Below are 18,874 nucleotides of genomic sequence, written 5' to 3'. Positions count from 1 at the left end.
AGGGGCATTTCCACAAAGGTTCTGAAGCAGTCTGAGGAACTAAAGTGACTCACTTTACTGAACAAGACCCACATCATTCTTGGACAAGTATTTGGTTTACATTTCCACTGCAGGGCCTGTGACCATGTACATGTAGAAAATACCCGCTTGCAAAATTTTTCCATTAATAGTTCCTGATCCAGAGCAGGAACTAAAAATCTGTCCAGTAACTAAAAATGAAGTGGTATGTATTGTTTTACAGTTCGCACGTTTCCACTGAGTTTCTGGAACCTTCTTAGTTTTTAGTTTTCAGGAACTCTCCTGAACAAGAACCGCACTGTTCTTGGCAGAGTATTTGGTCTGCATTTCCACTGCCATTATGTAAAATGACAAAAGTGATGTGACAGATCTGACATTTCATTACACAGCAAAAGCAAAGTAACAGTGACCGTGAAGCAGATGGAGACTGAATTTGTGTTGTTTTTTTATTGTTTTTCCTTGTTGTGGAAATAAGATGTCAACATTAATGTAGCTTTTTAAACCTGCCATCAATTTTCATGCTTTTTGCATCTATTTGCCACAAGCAGCATATCACTAAAAGCATGCACAAAATACACTCCTGCAACATTTTTAAATCGTCACCTGTGTGAAAACAAGCTTAACTGAAATTTTCTGCTTTTCTGGTCCACTAAAACCTTGAAGTTGTCAGAATGGCATGCAAGATGTTTGTTCATTCAGTGGCACTTGTATTGGACCAATTTGTGATGCACAGCACTGCAAGGCCCACTCTAGTGACTCTTGGTCCAGAACAGGATTTTAAAAGTGCAGTGGAGTCTAGTTTTCTATGACCCATTGCAGTCTGAGGTGAGGTATGAGGTTCTTGAATCTTCTGAGAAACAAGAACTACATTGTTCTTGGATGAGTATAAAAATGATCTTGACTTCTACTTTCTGCTTTGCTGGTCTAAAGCTTCTATTTTGACCAATCAGTGATGGTGAGTATAGAAAGGCCTGGTCCAAAGCAGAAATTAAAAAGTTTTCTGGAACCATCTGATAAACACAAATTTCTGGCTTTCTGAAAAGGCTCCTGCACTGAAAACATGCTTTATAAGTACTGCTGGAAGAGGACTAGTTACATACCATCTTGACTTCCATTATACTCTCACACACATTCAGCCCTGTGCACTGTTTTCCTATCTTGATCTATCACTCAAGGTGGAGGTGAGTTATAGCAACACCATTTAGAGAGGTTTCATTATTGCCAGCAACATCGCCAACATCCAGGAGGTTAGCTGTAAACTGTTGCCTCAGTTTTGACGGAAGATGCCAACACTTTGAATCATTCACTGTGACCAACTTCAACCATCTTAATGTTCTGACATCTTAAACATTCACATTCAGTAGATTTATTAAATTGCATTAAACTCTGCCAATGTTCCCATGATCCCCTTTGCCCTCTTGTTGAACTCACCCCTGCTTCCAAGTTCACACAAACCCACTGATCTTGCTTGTTATCACCCTGTCTTTCACACCACTGTATTTATCTAGTGGCACAACATCACCAGGACACACTGTTGTCTTATCAGCTCCAGACACATTAAAGCCTCACTGACCTCTTAACATTAGGGTTCACGCCTAAGCTCAAAGAAATTCAGATTTTCCCTTTCTGAAACATCTAGAACTTTTGAAATTATGAGTGCTTTTTCCCCTATCTATCTATCTATATACTGTATAGATATAGATATACAGTGTGTGTGTGTGTGTATATATATATATATATATATATATATATATATATATATATATATATATATATATATAGAGAGAGAGAGAGAGAGAGAGAGAGAGAGAGAGAGAGAGAGAGAGAGAGATAGTGGTCCAAATGGGAAATAACAGAACTAAAAGTTACCATGCCATACTAAGAAATAATTCAAAAGTGCAGAGAAAAATTATGACGTTATACTACATATTATCTGAAGACATTTGTCTTTGTGAAAACAAAGGAGACTTGGGAGTGGAGGACATATGTCACCAGGGAGGAGACACTGAAATGGATCTTGTGTTATGAGTGTGTTTATTAATTAATTAATTCAACTTTTTGGTCTTGCTACTAAGTGCTATGTTTGGCAGAAATCAAAACAGATGGTTGTGATGGCATCATAATTTGGGGATGCTTTCCATAAGCAAGGACTGGGAAACTGGTCAAGATTGAGAGCAAGATGGATGTAACCAAATACAGAGCAATCCTCGAAAAAAAATGTTTTATGAAACAACATTCAAGAATGCATTCCTAAGGTTATATAACACTCCTTTTTTAACTTACTGTCCATTAACCAGCTGTAGCTCATTCACTGATCTGCACCATTCATCTGAGCTTTTTTCACCAATAGGCAGTTTACTGGTTTACTATGGATGGCTTTTGCATGATAAGCCATTTCAAGCACTCAGAATGACTGCTGGGCTGAAAAAAAACACTGGATTTCTACAAAAAGAGTGGTTGAGATAAGGGTTCTGGGCAGGCCAATCGAGTTTGGGCCTCTTAGTTCCAGTGAAGGGAAATCTTAATTCTAAAGCATACAGATTGATGCAAGACAGTTGTGTACTTCAAACTTTGTGGCAACAGTTTGGGGAATGCCCGCATATTTTTGGCCATGTAATGTATATCTAATTTACTTGCAGTTCATATACTGTATGTTATTATTAATTAGAGAAACAAATCTGCATTTTCACCCAAATTAGACATTATAATATGCTCCTTGGACAGAATACTTGTTACATACGTTAATAACAGCAACTTATTGTACAGTGTCAATAGGCTGAACATCGGGCTAAACGTAACTTGGTTGTCAGCCTTCCATAAGTTTTTTGGGGGACTGAGGCACTCTGATTTTGCAGGCCAAAGTTTTCCATTGCTTCATCACTGAACAAATAAAACACAGATTTGGCCCCATGCAGCCTACAGTACACCCTGGAACCTGGAGCTGGTATACCAGTTTTGCATTCTGCTTGGACATGAAGCAAAAAAAAAGTCAATGCTTTTATTCTAAATTGCATTCATTCTATTAACATAAAATACAGCACAGCTATTGGTGGATGCGACTTGTTTTATGTTGTAAATGTGTTAAATACAAGCCAGCAGTTGCCATGGTTAATCAATATTTTACCTTGTCTTTTCTTTTCAGTTGTATGGTACATTACTAACTTTGTGCTTGTTATAAAACATGTTATAAAGCTTACTACAATACATACAGTATACACCACCAGTATAAACATTTTGCATATGCACAACATGTCCCTTATATAATTCTGTGTTTGACTGAAACTGAAGTAAATTCACTATTTCCAGCTTCCAACTAGGAAAAAGTCACAACAGTAAATATGTAGATCTATTACTTTTCTGCTTTTAAATGAGAATATAGTCATATTTGCTTTAGATCAGGGGGGCGAAACTCAAATTCTCCCCAGGTCACATCAGCATTTTTGTGAGCCCTTGAAGGGCCATAAACTATGGCTATTAATTTTTACAGTAGAGAAAGCTGAGCGTCGCTGGTGTAAACTGTAGATATTACTGGTGTAGTGTGAAAGTGTTGAGTAGTAGGTACTACAGGCCATTTCAATATTATTCTTTGCAAGTTTGCATGGGCTGAATTAAATGAGGCAGAGGGCCATATCTTGGTCTGTGGGTCTTGAGTTAATCAACATACAGCCACATTAGTTGGTTAAATATAACATTGCCCGTACAGATTTGTTAAAGATTACTCATATAATATCATAGTTACCTGTCTAGGTTGTTCCACCCACACTTGTAGTTGTAGTCAAATGTGCTAAATGTGCAAATATTTTGCCACACCAAAATCACTTTACTGCCCATAGTTCTTCAGATACAAAATCCACTCATCTGTGGCTTTTACCTAGATTTACTTTAATCTTTCTCAAAGAAAGCAGGGGCTGGGATCCCTAAGTAGTATTTGGTATGAAAAGTATAACTGTCAACCTTCCCAAATGATTACTTTTTTGTCAAAAAGACAAAAAGTCTGTGTTTCCGCAGAATACACTAGAAATATGGAAATTAAACTCTCAGTAACTTTGTCAGCCTGATAATGATTGCTCTTATATTGTCTCAATTAATGGACAGTGAACAGGCCAGTCTTTGCACATGCAAGATTGTCTCTGTTTCACACACAGACACACACCCTCCCCCTTTACGACAGTGATTAGCACCTGAGATCAGGGACGGTGGAGCCATCAGTGTCTGCTCTTTTGAGATTTGAAACGAGCCAGCCATCCCCCCATTTTCACGCTGCTTAGGAGTCTTTCAGTGTCACAGAAAAGCTCTCAGTATGAATGCGTGCACAGAAAGAGTTGTGGAGTTGGGTGGGTGCCTCATTAGTGTCAACAAAAGAAAGGGAAAATGAGAAAAACAAACAAAAAATGAGCAAATCAACACCACAGGGGAACCGTAAAATAATTTATATTTGGACAAAAAGTAAAATGCACTCTTATTTCAGTTGTGCTGAAATTTCTAATCAGGTTATCATGTGTTGCATCAGATTCTTTATTACCTTGAGATTTATGTTTACCACGTTTCTCTTTGTGAGTGCAAAAGAATTGTTTTACAATGACCATATTGTGTAACTGTTTTTTTTTTTTTTTTTTTTTGAAAAAAGATGAACCCTTTAATAGTTTAATTTCATTAGCATGTCCATATTTAGAAGAATGTGCTGTGGCCTATTTGTGCAAATAAATCTTCTGCAGAATATTGAGAAATCATGCAAATGCCTAGCAAAAGACTGAATCTTTCTAATGAAGCATAAATATTGCAACAGAAAACGGGTTCCTTATGTTCTGATCCATCAGATCTTAGATCAGAGTAGGTAGTTAAGGATGTAACACAGACCTTCTAATTACTCTCATCAGCTCTACCTGCTGACTTGCCTGTCTACTCCACTTCCCCCCTAAAAATAGGACATAACAAGCAACTAAGACGCTTCACATTTACATTAATGAGCACACAGAATTGTCAATGCAGAAGAAACCACAACATCTGACTTTTACATAATATTTACTTTTTCCACACATCCAGTTTCTACAGTACCATTTTCAGCAAACACCTTTTTTTTTAAAAAAATTTTTTTTTACAAAAATAATATTAAGCAGCAGTGAAACCATTCACTAAATAAATAAACACACCCATATTTCAGCCATTTCTATGAAAGCCAATCCTTTTGGGGTGCCAAGCAAGAAGCTAATACTTCTGAAACTGAAAGCACATTACTAGCTACATACATCTCTTTTTAGACCATCATGCAGTCCATTTGACCATCATGCAGTCAGCGCTAGTTTTGTCTTGAAGTGAAGCAACTGAAGTGAACAATAAGATCTTCAAGAAAATCAACAAAAAGCTAGTTTGCTAAAATGCTTTACACAACCCTATTTTCTTCAAGTTTGAATAATCTCAGTCTCTCTCCAACCTTCTTGTGCACTTTTCTGATTTCCGCTTTGCCTCCAAGGAGGCTGAACAAGCCTTGAGTCCACACACTTTGTCCTGCTTCTCTGATCACCAGCAGGAGTATGAGAAGAGTGGGTACTGGCTCCAGTCAGCCATGTTGGCATGGTGGTAGCCGTGATGGACAGCTTGGGTCCCATAATCCGCTGCTAAGTGGTGATGATGGTGTGGGTGGGATGGGTACTGGGCTGAGCTTGTCCCGCTCCACTGGCTCAGGGGCTGATCAGCGCTGTAGGGTGCATAGAGTGCATGATGTCCCAGCATGCCAGGCTTGCCCTGTGCCACAGCTACGTTCAGCACCCCAGCATAGTCCTGCACACCAGATGTGGCAGGGGGAGGACACTGTGGGACAGCCAGATCAGTGACTTTGCTGTCCTGCTCAGGCACGGTAGCTATGTCAGGCACTCGAGATTCGAAGCTGGAGCGCCCAGCACTGCTGTTCATGCTGGAGGAGGTTGGTGATGGGGACTTGTTGTAATCAGGAAATCTGAGAAAAGAGCCAGAATAAGATTTAGTGAAAATCTTTCCTGAAACCCCTTGCTTAAAATCCAAAAAGTAAAGCTCAAGACAGCTTATTCTCTTCTGCTCATTCAGCTAGCCATCACAAATCATCACATTTGCAACAGTGTCTTCATAAATAAATGATCAGTAGGTACCTGTAAGGTTGGTATGTGCTGTGTCCTGGCACAAGCTGTTCAGAGCTGTATATGTCTCGAGTATTAGAGCCCAGGGGGGAGTCTCTTCCCAGGCTGTTTTCCCTATCAGATGCTTCTCCCCATGGAGAATTCGGCTCCTCTTTAACGCCCTCCTTGCATCCAGCTCGTGCCTCTGCCAGTCCCTCATATGAAGAGCGGCGCAAATCTGAAAGGTGTTAAAACTTCCCATTAGTATCTACAGAGTACTACAACTGTAAATGACAACCTACATAATGAGTTAATAAAGAAGGATGCTAAATTGTCTGTTGGGTTTGACAGCTTCGACCCGTACCTGGTGGGCTATCTTGATCCGAGTCCCTGACCATCGAGTTCAGCCTCTTAGCCAGCCGCTCAGTATCAGCTGGACCTCTGTTTGCACGCCTATGTAGGGCAAGAGGAAATAAAACATTCCAAATTGTCTTTTTCTCATGAAAAACAGGAAAGTTGTTCAGTGCAGTTCTGTTGCTGCAGTTGCTCACCTTTTTGAGTTCATGCCCTCGTCTCTGAATCCCTTAGCAAAGGGGTTGTTGTCGATTTTCAGCTTGGTAATCTGTAAAAGGAATCGCAGCAACCATGAGCCACATACAAAAGAGTTTTCTGCACCCATGCCTGATATTACTTTCTGTAATGAGAGACAAACCTTGGTGTTCTGGTATGCCGTGACAGCAGTAAAGGAGGTCTCGGGGAAGGTGAAAGTCTGGAACACACTCCAACGTACACTGTAGAGGTCATCAGCCTGCACAATGTGGAAGCGGGGATGGTAGCGATGCATGGAATGTAGGATGATCTGCACCACAGAGGAAAAAAAGTCATTCACTGCCCAACTTTCATATTGTGTACTCCATTATTTTGTATCAAGATCACTTTTGATTCTATGACTGTGGGGGAAAACGCAAATGTAACAACAAATCAGCTTAATTAATTGGTCTTACGATGGCATAAGACAGCTTTAATCAAAAGTTATAAATGCCGTTCATAACTTCATTGATAATGCTATTTCTCAGGACTTCAACAAAAGATCCCAGGATCTCTGTTGAGAACAAAATACTTACATGTCCATGCTGGTCAAGGGCATTGTTGGTGAGTTTGAGCTTGAGAAAGGAGACAGACTGCTTCATCCAGTGGCTTCCTGGAGCTGGTGAGTCTGGGTGCAGATAGGTCCTGTAAGGTGGCTGTGGCTCAGCCTTACCCGCCACCTCCCACTTATCCTTATTCCACTGGGCACAAGAAGAAAAGTTGTTAGTTTCACCAAAAACAGTCATGGTCATATAGTTCAATGCAAAGGTAACTGTCAAGGACAAGAAGGACAAGGACACTGCATTGCCTTTGCCAGTGACAGAAGGGCTAAGGGTAGTGGGGGAGTGTGAGTTTGGGGAGGGGGACCCCCAGTTGCTCCTGTAAAAACAGGAAGAGTTTGGACCCTTTGAAGTGGAGTGCGAGCTGTGTAATCAGTGGTGAGAAGGCTCTGGACACACAGACAAGCACCACCTGCCCCAATCACTAATTTACTGTCTCCCCATTTTTTTTTTTAGCATATTGATGTCCAGTGTACCACAAAAAACAAGAGACAGAACATTTTTAGGTGGTCATTTCATTCTGGGTAATTCTTCTATCCATCCTTTCATCTTTTCCACATCTGTACATCTTATAAACTGGTGAAATACTAGACATATGTAAAACCAAGTAAGATCCTTGATAAGGATACGGATGCATGTGTATAGTGGTTTGAGCTTGAGTAAGAGACAAATGAAAAGTCAATTCTTACCTTGTATCTGAAGCCATCTTCAGGCACGATGTCCACCAGGAGGATGTACTTTGCATAGGGCACAAGTCCTGAAATATTTATCTTACAATGGGGAAACATTCTCCTGCAATAGACACACAAAGCATACATTTTGGTCATCATTTATGCATCATTCTTCATAGGGAATATCCATAACCTCAAAGGGGGCTACCTATTAAGGTGGAATTGCCTTAGGTGGGTCTTTTACCTGCCAGGCTTAGTGATGATCATCTCAGTACCAATCTCATGGAAGGACTTCCAGAGCTCAGGGTCCTCCAGGGTTATCCTGATGTTCCCTTGGTGAAAGGAGTCTGTTGCTCCAGCCATTGCAGAAGGAGGTGGAATACTGAAGTTGTGTTTGAGGTCTGAGTAAAAAGGAACAAGGAAAGAGACAGCATGAGATTGAGCCGGCGTGGCATTCAGTAGTTGTGGTGATGATAGTGTGGTTTTTTAACTTCTATAAAAAGGTAAGTCTTAATTTCACAAGAAACACTCAACACAATTAACAGTGATCAAACTTACCTCTAATAGCCTGCATTTCTCAAGATTCTTTGTCTGCAACAAAAATCAAGATGAAGCAAAACGATTAGAATAATCAGTGTTTTCCAGAATTGTTTTCAGTCACAGCACCAAGCTCTCCATATGAGCTTCAGTAAGATCCGCAACTATTCAAGTTAAGTCCAGAGATATGGAGAGGATGAGGGCATACACCTTTCTGAGGAACACAGAGGACATCGGTCACATTTAAGGGGATACTGCTAGTGGGCGGAGCTTGGGCCCCCATTCTCAGCCTTTGAAGTGGCCCAGGGATGAGTCAATGTCATGATGTGATTGGAGGATGGGTGAAATCAAAGAGACTTAGCAGAGCCTTGATAGAGTCCCAACAGGAAGGCGACCAGGTCGTCTTTATGAACTGCTAAAAGAGTTTTAAGCAAATATGCACAGGGCTTCCTAGAGCACAAGTCAACAACGAAATCTCGCTAATGCTGCTAGTTAAAGTGAGTGAGGGCATAGAGGAGCCATGGTCTAAATGGCATATTTACACATTCACACAAACAGAATAGTGTGTACACTTGGGACATGTTTGTTAATTCACACAGACTTATCCATTCATTTTCACTGGAGCAACAGATGCAAGGTCACTATATCAGCAGTGGAGATAGTGAGCATGTTTAGAGCAGAAAAAACAATGGGAATCATTATGAAATACACTTTATTAATGTCTTAATAATGTCTATTTTTATATTTGTCTTGTAATGCCTTGTCTTATAATGTCTTGTGCTCCTTTACATTTCCAATCCCTAAGGTTGGTTATTCAGTAACTATATGGAAAATTATGCGAAATTATTAAGATAATATTACAATACAGAGAATGCATGCAGAGTATGGAATGGAACCATCTATGGAGGATTAGGAGGTTAAGTTACTTTTTTAGTTTAATACATTTCACACTGTTTGCTCTTGTCATGAATAGATGGACACTTTTTAAAATAATTTTGTACAATTTGTTTAGAGTGATAATGTCTCTCTGTCTGAAGGAAAATGACATCTTTTCATCACTTGCTAAATATTTACTACAAGCTCTCTACATCCATGTTACTAGTTTATGTTTTTTATTTGAGTGAGTGAGTGTGAGTGACTTGGAATTAAATTTAGTTTATTTCTTTAATTATTTTATTTAGAACATGCACTGGGCAATCGATTCACTTTGTAGTCGAAACTGGAGTGAAAGATCATGTCCATTATAGAGACTGCGGGAGAGGAACATAAAACATTAATAGAATCATGATAGACTGCAGGCCCTGAGGCAAACATGAAGGTGAGCTTACCTGAGGGACAGCTTGTCCCCAGTATGTGTGTTGGGGGGTGTTGTATTGTGGATTCAGTGTGTCTAGACGTGACAATGCTTCAGTACTTAATCTCATTAGGAGCACCACCACATTCCTCATGTGGGTTTAAGTTTTCTATTCATGCAGAGAAAAGAAGACAGACCACATTGAAATGGATTTGGAGAAACTGATAAAGAATGAGAGGCAGATGACGCTGAATGAAATTCAAAGAATAATTAGGGAACAGATACAGCCGGAGTGTAAGAGGGTTGGGGGGGAAATGGCAGTGAGTCAGTGAAAGAATTTGACTGTATGGCCTGGTACTTCACAGGCTGTTAGCACAACTGGGTCTCCAGTTACAGAGAACAAACACATAAACAGTGTGAGTGGGTGAATAATCTTCGGAGGGCATTACTAACTATTCATATTCATTTGCAAATGAAAGCGAGCTGATGTGTGTGCTTGACCTTCTGTATTCACAAATGAGGAAATAAGCATTGGAGTCAGTCTGGAGTCTGGAGCCTCTTCATAGACATGTTCTAAAATGTGTACTGGTGAAATTTCAAAATGTGACTTTTGATTTACTGTTTGACTGTAAAACTCCTACAAATCCCCCTGGTTATCATTTTACAATCCTACAATTTCCCAATCTCATGGAAAGCTCTCAAAGCTACACTATCAGAAAAAAGGGTTCCTCAGGTAAGGAGTTTTACTTGGAATCCCTGTGTGTTGTAGGGTCCTTCATAAAATCTTTAAATGTTATCCCAAACAGACAAACCACAGAATCCTTTACATCAGGGATTCTCAAATGTTTTGCTACCCCATAACCCCATAAAACAAATTATTCTCATGAACATAATCTAACTCTTGAAATATTGGTTGTTATTTAAATGTTTACTTAATTTAAACTTTAACTTAAAAAGTAACATTTATTGGTTGCATAGAGCATTTTATTCCTTAATTTTCCTGAAATTGTCATTGGATTTGAGTTGCCGTTATTTTTAGGTTGCTTGTTTTTGAGTTATTGAGATTCAGATTAAACCCTTTTAACTTAAGTGACTAGTCAAACAGGCTAATAACTGTAAGACCTTAATGATACATGTAATAACTATGGTGGGCTGTGACAAATTTAATGGAATAAAATAAAATAAAATCGCAGTCTTCCTGGCTATGCTTCACTTTCAGAAGCATGGCTTTAGATAAAACCTTATTTTCTAAGTGTGAAAATTAACAGAATTTGATATTGCATAACTGAGTAATAAGAATAATTTACTTACAACAGTATGCTTGAGAATCCCTCATAATTCTTGTTTTACATAATGGATGTACATACTTTAGATTATTAGTCAAAGATTTGGATCTCCCAACACCAAAGTGCAGCTGTGGCCTGTAAAATGTTGATGGAGCGAGGTGTACATTTCAACAGCACTTACATTAGGACCATTACACACGGTGACAAGGTTGACAGATAAAGAGAGATAAGAGGAGAAAAAAGAAAACATATTTTTCCAGGTTACATGATGATGATTGGGGAGGTGGTACTGAAATAGTACAAGGCTCAGAAGAAAGAACAAAGTGACAAAAACTGCTTGGTGCTGTCAGTGTTATATCAACATTGAATATTTAATATATTTAAGTTGGTAGCAATTTCAATTCACAATTCTGTAAGGTCTAAATTTGAAGGAAAAAAAAAACATTAACACACATTGCCCTTATCAGGCTTATCAACAGCAGCTTAAAGCCCAGGAACATAAAATGTATATATCATTTGTAACAAAGGCCATAACTTACTGATATAGCAAGTATGCTACTAATCTTCTCTACGTTTTAGCACCATAAATGGTATTATGTGATGTTTCTCTTTCAGAAAAGATTCCAACTAAATCTTCTTTAAAATGCTAGAACCAAAAACCTTCCAAAGAACCTTTGAGGAACATTTTTGAGTGTAGCATAATGTTGGATCATAGCCTTTCACCTGGTAACACTAAAGACATTCATATGTGTTATAAAACTGTATATATTAAGTTGAAAGACCTCAGTGTAGGTTTAGGTTAGGTTTAGCGATACTAAAATCAGCCTTTAAAAGACATACTTATGTCTAGTGTGAAGTGAATTTTAGCGGATTAACATTTTGACAGCTTTCCACTGGTGTTGCTTCCAGTGCTTTTAAGAGATTTCAACGCTATACACCTGGTTCTTAAGTGCTCCTCTCAGTTTCAATCAATAGCGCATACAGACACTGATGGAAATGTATTTTTGTGTCTTTGTGAAGGTTATACAACTGAAACGAGACTAAAACTACTCATAAAGGGAGTTCTGATTACAACAGGATTGTGTGTTTACGAGTTGAAAGCCTGCTCTAGCTGCGAAAGTATTGAATGCAAGCCAGGCTGAGTGGATGCATATTGGTCTTATAACTCAAACTCATCCATACAGAGTGCAAGAGAATGGCCAAAGCTCCTCTCACACCTCTGTGACAGACTTCATGAAATGGTCTCTAAAGGAAAGGAGAAAAAGAGGGACAGGACTTCTTTCCAGGTTCTTTCTCTCTAATGAAGGTGTGATGGTTTCAGTTCTTCCACCTGAGAGAAGCTGGTAATAAGCACACGTAATGCGTTGTTGGCGTCACTCCACACTGTGGATAAACACACTTCAGTCCTGGCGTGTAGAAATGTTGACCAATCCAGTAGAAATTTGATGCAAGTTGTAATGTAGGACATGGTTGAAGTTCACTCATTCTAATTTTGGCTCTTATTAGAAAAGTAGGCTCAAACGTCTTAAATATGTTTATACCCAAGTGTTACCCTTGCTTTAGTGAATAATCTCACCGAGATACTGTATATCCGAACCTGCTGCTAAATTCATAAAGACTCATTCACAGTATGAACATCCTTTCAACACACTAAGTTGTACAAGAGTAATAATTTATAATCGCACTATTCGGTGTCACCCAGAAGACAAGAGGTTCCATTTTGAGTCTGGCTCCTCTTAAGGTTTCCAATGCTGTCTTTTTTCTTGGCCACTGTCACCACTGTCATTCAGTAGGATCTAAATCTATATCCAGATTTCTGTAGAGCTGCTTTGCGACAATGTCTATATGTAAAAAATGCAATTGAATTGACTTAAAAGGCATTCCTTAAAAATATCCAGAATATTTGATGCTTTAAATGCAAAACATGATGACTTTAGCAAACTAAATGCTCTACATGGCTGAGTAATTGGAACAATTCACTTAGCAAATTATCTGGAGAATGTTCTTCATTCCTGTTTCACATACCTGAAGTTTGTATCATGTAAGATTTGAACCAGTCATCACCACACGAGATAACCGGGTGTAAGATGGAGCCAGGTGTTCTGTACGTTTCAACAGCACGTGTAACAGCTGTTATACATGGTAGTGATGATGGATGAAGCTAAAAGAAGGAAATGGAGAAAAACCAAGAAACAGAAATCCAGGTTTAAATGCAGGATTAAAACTGTGCTGAACAGTAGTAACAGGATTAAAACAGTACTGCAGTGGTACAAGGGCTGAAGCGTGTGCAGTGCTGTCAGTATTAGCGGCTCAGGCTCGATGATTTGGACACTCGACCACGTTAAGTAGCTTATTAACACCTACGAGGTGTTTGTCTAGTTAGAAATTACACACGATTCTACAGTTATGGAGCATGAGGGGGAAAAAAAGGAGGAAAAAAATGCAATTTTCTGAATGACTTAGAGACCAAAATAGAATATGATGATAATAATGATGCATATGAGAGTGCTGTGGTTCTATAAATGTGACTCTGGAAATCTTGATGTTTATTCAAAATGTCATCCAAAAGGTCAAAGTTGGGTACTTCAGCTAGTTGACATCATGCTAACCTCGTCAGGTTGTGAAGCACATCATAAAATTATGCATATGCTCTTTGATGTGGTTAAAATATCATTAATGTGTTGCTGAAAACACATGGCGTGCCTGTAGAGGAAATGTAAAGTTGTCCGAGGTGTCATATATAAACGTTACTAGCGGCTTCCTGTTGAAGACCCCACAGAGATCAAGAGAGCCCCACCGAGCCCCACACCGAGCTCAGAGTTGACACACACAGCCTGAACCCAAGTCCAAATCAGCTTTTGTCTCATGCTGTTTGGGAACTTTGGTTTTATGGAGGAAAAGCTGATATCAGATCAGCAGCTTGGTTCAAAGCTATGGCCATGAGCGCTTCATAACACTGCTTATTGTAGGCAGGTTTTTAGTTATATGAATTCGTTTCAGCTTCTAACTTCAAGTGCTATCGTTGTTTCCAATAAATGAAATGCGTAGCAGGTAAAACAATGACTAAAAGACTTAAAATTAAGAAACTTCCCATTTTTTTCTTGGTCTTCAAAAATGACCCATTTTTAAGAAACTAAAAAAGTCAAAGCACATTTTAAAAATTTCACTTCATTTCCTTCTGGCTAACTCTGTAGAGTTATAGCCAGGTTCACCATTTGCTATGCCTCACATGGATACCATCAGTACTCAATAGCTTAACAGCTGCCAATACACAGGCACTTCTGGGCCGTGATCAGACGGCTGTAGGCCTCCATAAAGGCCCCCCTGCCAGGGCGCGACGAGAAATCTCACACCTTTCACTGGCATTATCCATGCAACGCTCCCTTTTGATGCTCTAATTGGCCACTTTCAGTCCTCAGGTACGAGCCATCAACAGGAATGTCTGGACACATAGTATGCTGGAAATCAAGTCAAATCAGCATCTAAAGGCACATAAACTAGCACAAAATGTGCTCAAGACGGTTTCTGGGGTTTAGGATGCACTGAGAAAGCATAGACGAGGAACCGGTCAAGATCCCAGACATTTAAGGACATAGTGAGATAATCAGTGCTGAATACATCAATCCTAACACAGCGCTAAAGGTTATACCATGTACCTTTAGGGAATGAGCTGTACATTTGACCTTGGATGTATATAAATTGTAGCGTGCTTGCCAAAGAGAGCAAATGACAAATTGGCAGCACTTTATAAGAATCCTCTAGGAGTTGCTAATGGGCCCTAATGTCCTGCCTCAGGTCTGAGGGCTTCACACTCAGCTGGCCATTCCCTTTAACACGGCCTACCTAACGCAGACAGGGTGGTCCAGCAGCAAAAGGATAACAGCCAGCATGTGCGTGGCGAAGAGCAACAGGCAAGACAGCGAGCAAGGGAGAGAAAGAGAGCTCAAAATGCACTTTTCTAACGTTCTCCATCCATACCCAACATTCCTTCCTTAAACGTTCTAAGAATGAATGACACCTAATATAGGATATTCCACAGACTACACCAAACCCCTCATATACGCAATTCAATTAGATTTTAATTGTATAGCACTTTTAACAGCAGCAGCTTCATAGAAATCAGGATATATACTAAAAGCTAAACAGTGGTATGCTGAAAGGATGTTCAGCATGTGTATACTGTGAATCCTGGGATGAGCACAGGACAGTGTTTATGATCACAGCAGCAGTTCCAAGGTACAGTTTGGCAGTATCCAGGTCAGATTATCCACTGAAGCAAGAGTGAGACTTGGGTTATAAACTGTTTTTTGGAAGTGCAATCTTTAGGTTATTCATGCAGGACCAGAAAGTGAGATGCTTCAAGCAAAAGTGAATGAAAATGAGAATTTGGGGAAGTGGAGATTTATAGTTTAGACAGTTTTTTTTTTTTTGCAAATACCTGAGGATTTCTCCATCCTGAAAAACTTACTGACCTTTACCAAGCACTGACACTCGAGACTCCTTCCATAAATGTAAAAAAAAATAAATGTCTCCTTACAGAAGTCTTCACCATTTGAGCTATTGTACTTCTTCTTTGCTAACTAACAGCATATTTTTAATCTGTTTATTATCAGTCTTAGATTATGTGGAGCATCTGTCATGCAACTCCTTGTGAAGGAGTTGTTACTATAGAGACGATAATGATATCAGATTCAAGAATTTCAATAGTGCTGTGGTATAAATAACAGTTACAGTAACATGCATCTGAATGCAAGTTAAAGACCATCTGAAAACACTGTACATGATTCTTGAGTATTATATGTTCAATTCTTTGACTCTGTCAAGTTGATTTTTGGAAATCCACACAGGGGCAGGGGAAAATAACCTTAACCAATGTAATCATGTCATTCTGTTTAAACCAACCATTATTCCATACCCAAACGTCCTGTTCACTCAGAAATACACCACATTATGGAGGAAAAAGTCATGATTTGTCCTTAAAATTTTTTTTTTTTTTTGAACCAGTTGTTTTATATTTCTCTTTGCCTTGGTAAATTTTTTTTCTGTAGACAATAAAACCACGGATTATTTACTGTAGCTCTCGTCATATCCATCATGTACTGATGTGTCTTCTAGAACTGTGATGATCTTTTGGTATATCTTCCACCCTTAGCTAATAAAAACCTTACACAATGCAAAGATAAGCATCATAAATTCTGACAGAACACACTGAGGCGCACGTTACTTCTAGTGCGTGAGATTAAAAAAAAGGACAGAAATCAGGGCAGGGTAAAAGTGTCATCAAGTGTTATTTTTGGTTTTGTGACAATTTTTAATGCAGCAAGTCAAAAACTGAGAGAAATATCAACCCTCAGGAGAACAAGTGTGAGCACAGAGGGCAATCTCAGTGCTTGTACCATCCGTCCTTCACCAAGTTACATTCTCAGTGCAAGCCCAAGCAGAGCCACACACACACACACACACACACACACACACACACACACACACACACACACACACACACACACACACACACACACACACACACACACACACACACAAAAAAAAAAAAAAAAAAAAAAACTACCACCACCACGCTCTGACAATGTAGAGAAAAATACAAATATTCTTATCCATTTACAGGTAGTTTGGTCTGACATATGTGTCTAATGTCCATTGCATTTTCACATCTTTTTTCTCTTGACAAGTTTTTTTCCTTATTTTGCAAAAAATCATTTTTTAAACTATTATTTTTATTCAATAACCAGAAAAATACAGGAGGGAATGTATTTCCATTCCATTTGTAGAAAAAGTACTGTTTAATATTTAAAAAAAAAAAAACAACAACATTCGGCTGTTTAGGAAGGAGGTCCACATGATCTCCAGAAGTTATGTGCAGGGGAAGGCAAAGCACAACATATCTTGTGCTTTCTGTTTTTCAAAAATATACATTTACTCTTTAAACATGCATGTAATGCTCTACAGCTTGAAGAGTGATGCATCACCGGCTTTCAATGCCGCATGTCCAGGATCATGTTAAGGTCTGTCTCAAAGCCATCACGCTCAAAAAGACTTTCTCTTTCTCTTTTTTAAAATATATATTCCACTATTGATGACAAGATCTTGACATTGGTATGATGCTAGACACTTGATTATGAGAAGGTGCATTGCTTTAAAGCAAACCAACCGGATACCTCTGTGTAATTAGGTTACATAAGTACATATAGTTGAAGTTGAACACCTCTTCGACTCAATGCTGGTGGCAGGACTCAAACCTGCATGCTTAAAACTCTTATGTCCAGCTACAATTCAGTACAAAAGAAATTACAAATGAAGAACATGATTCCATGTAACACAAACATGAGTACAGTCATTACAAGAGCTGCTTTGATCAGAAAAATGTATTAAATGTCATGAGTCCAAAAAAAAGTCCAATTATGAAAATGGGGGTTTCATAATAGGACTATCAGAGGCCAAAGTGGCTCACTTTAGGAACTCTAAGATACACATAATTAGACTGATCCATCAGTGAAAAGTAAACTTTGGTGAAAAACAGTGTAGAAATTCATTTTAAAAAGTGGTTGGCGCTACAGGAAACTGTAAACTCATGCTGTTGTTGGACTGGACACGTCACACAAGCAAGGCAGCCATGCTCAAAGCAAGAGGCTTCACTGTGGGTAGCACAATATCAACCTTACACTTACACACACACACACACACACACACACTCACTCTCTCTATATATATACATATTTTTTATATGCACAAAATTCTGGCAACATTTTAGTGCTTGCATGCTGACAGCATCAGAGCAAATATCCACGTCGATATGTCATGAGTTTAAGCACCTTATTCGAGATGTAAACTCATTTCAGTTAAAGTAACGAGGGAAAAAAGGGAAAAGAGAAACACTTTCTGATCTAATGCCCCCGTGGCTGTAATTATAAATGCCTTGCATTAAACTGACTGTATGCATAGGACCCCTGCGTTTAAAGCCTCCGATGTAGGTGCATGAAACAAACAGCACTCGTGCACCGGGGTTTAGAAGCTGCTGGTCACAGATCGTTGTTCAGACTGGAGTGAAACTGCAGCATCGTTGCGAAAAATATTATTTGAAAAGAAAAAAAAAAAAAAAAAAGCAAAAAAGCGAGGAAAAAAAAGAGAACACAGTGCATATGTAGCGAGAGGACATCATTGAGCATCGAGGAAAAAGCCCTTTTGCTTAAAGAACGTGCATACTGCTGCAGGACGAAGAGACGAAGTGCACGGATGCAAACGTTTCATCGATTCAAGACTAAAGAATGAGCCAATAAATGAGAGGAAGATTAAAAGAGAAAGCGAGTGATAAAGACAGAAATCTTTCTAATTCAAATGTCCATGTAGTCGTCCTCCTCGTCCGTCTCACTGTCTAGTGACGATTCCTGGCTGGACGTCTCCTGTACTTCCAGCGCCGGCTGAGTCAGAGTGTCCTTCTTCACATTAGCTGCCGACTGAGACGCCAGAATCACGTTCTGGAAAAGAGAAGGAGGGGAAATGAAGTGAGTAAGGAAGTCCTGTTGAACTGCTGATTAGAATGAATAATAGAGAATCATATTTGGGTCAAACGGCAGTGAATTCAGGCACTCAGCACTGCTGTATAAAACTCATTCCAGGAGCATTACGCATGAGTTCAGGATGAGACAACACTGACTCAACAGTTGGGGATGACGAGTTATATGCTGACAGGAACTAATTTTTTGTGAATGTTTCACAACATTAAAGAAATGGATAAAAAATATGTTGTATTGTAAAATGGATTTATTTGCCAATTTGAAAATTAGAAGAGCAATAAAACACTGTGACATGCTGTTAT

The 18,874-nt window shown here is 39.1% G+C and overlaps 2 protein-coding genes across 9 annotated transcripts in view; both read right to left on the bottom strand.

Moving 5' to 3' along the window:
* Nucleotides 1-4,433: 4,433 nt before the first annotated feature.
* On the bottom strand, nt 4,434-8,693 carry tbx16 (T-box transcription factor 16). Its single transcript, XM_026925805.3, has 9 exons — nt 8,485-8,693; nt 8,171-8,327; nt 7,945-8,047; nt 7,232-7,396; nt 6,820-6,966; nt 6,659-6,729; nt 6,472-6,560; nt 6,141-6,345; nt 4,434-5,971 (listed from the first exon to the last, which is right to left on the bottom strand). Exons 1-9 carry the CDS (start codon nt 8,498-8,500, stop codon nt 5,536-5,538), a joined length of 1,389 nt encoding a protein of 462 aa, XP_026781606.2. The 5' UTR covers nt 8,501-8,693; the 3' UTR covers nt 4,434-5,535.
* Nucleotides 8,694-16,307: 7,614 nt separating this feature from the next.
* cabin1 (calcineurin binding protein 1) overlaps nt 16,308-18,874 on the bottom strand; it is a 59,981-nt gene continuing 57,414 nt past the window's right edge. For all 8 annotated transcript variants that reach the window (XM_034306686.2, XM_034306687.2, XM_053235935.1 and 5 more), the window contains one exon: nt 16,308-18,533. In XM_034306686.2, the coding sequence (XP_034162577.2) occupies nt 18,390-18,533 (144 nt within the window). In that variant the 3' untranslated portion in view covers nt 16,308-18,389. The remainder of the gene's footprint in view (nt 18,534-18,874) is intronic.

This window comes from Pangasianodon hypophthalmus, chromosome 8 (assembly GCF_027358585.1).
Source record: "Pangasianodon hypophthalmus isolate fPanHyp1 chromosome 8, fPanHyp1.pri, whole genome shotgun sequence".
In the NCBI taxonomy this organism is placed as follows: Eukaryota; Metazoa; Chordata; class Actinopteri; order Siluriformes; family Pangasiidae; genus Pangasianodon; species Pangasianodon hypophthalmus.
Note: the sequence above shows the minus strand (reverse complement) of the source record. Positions and strands in the feature narration are given on the sequence as shown.

Coding starts and splice junctions, on each gene's coding strand:
- tbx16 (XM_026925805.3), bottom strand. Junction 6,730..6,819: donor CGGCATACCAGAACACCAAG/GTTTGTCTCTCA, acceptor TTCCTTTTACAG/ATTACCAAGCTGAAAATCGA. Junction 6,561..6,658: donor GAGGGCATGAACTCAAAAAG/GTGAGCAACTGC, acceptor TGCCCTACATAG/GCGTGCAAACAGAGGTCCAG.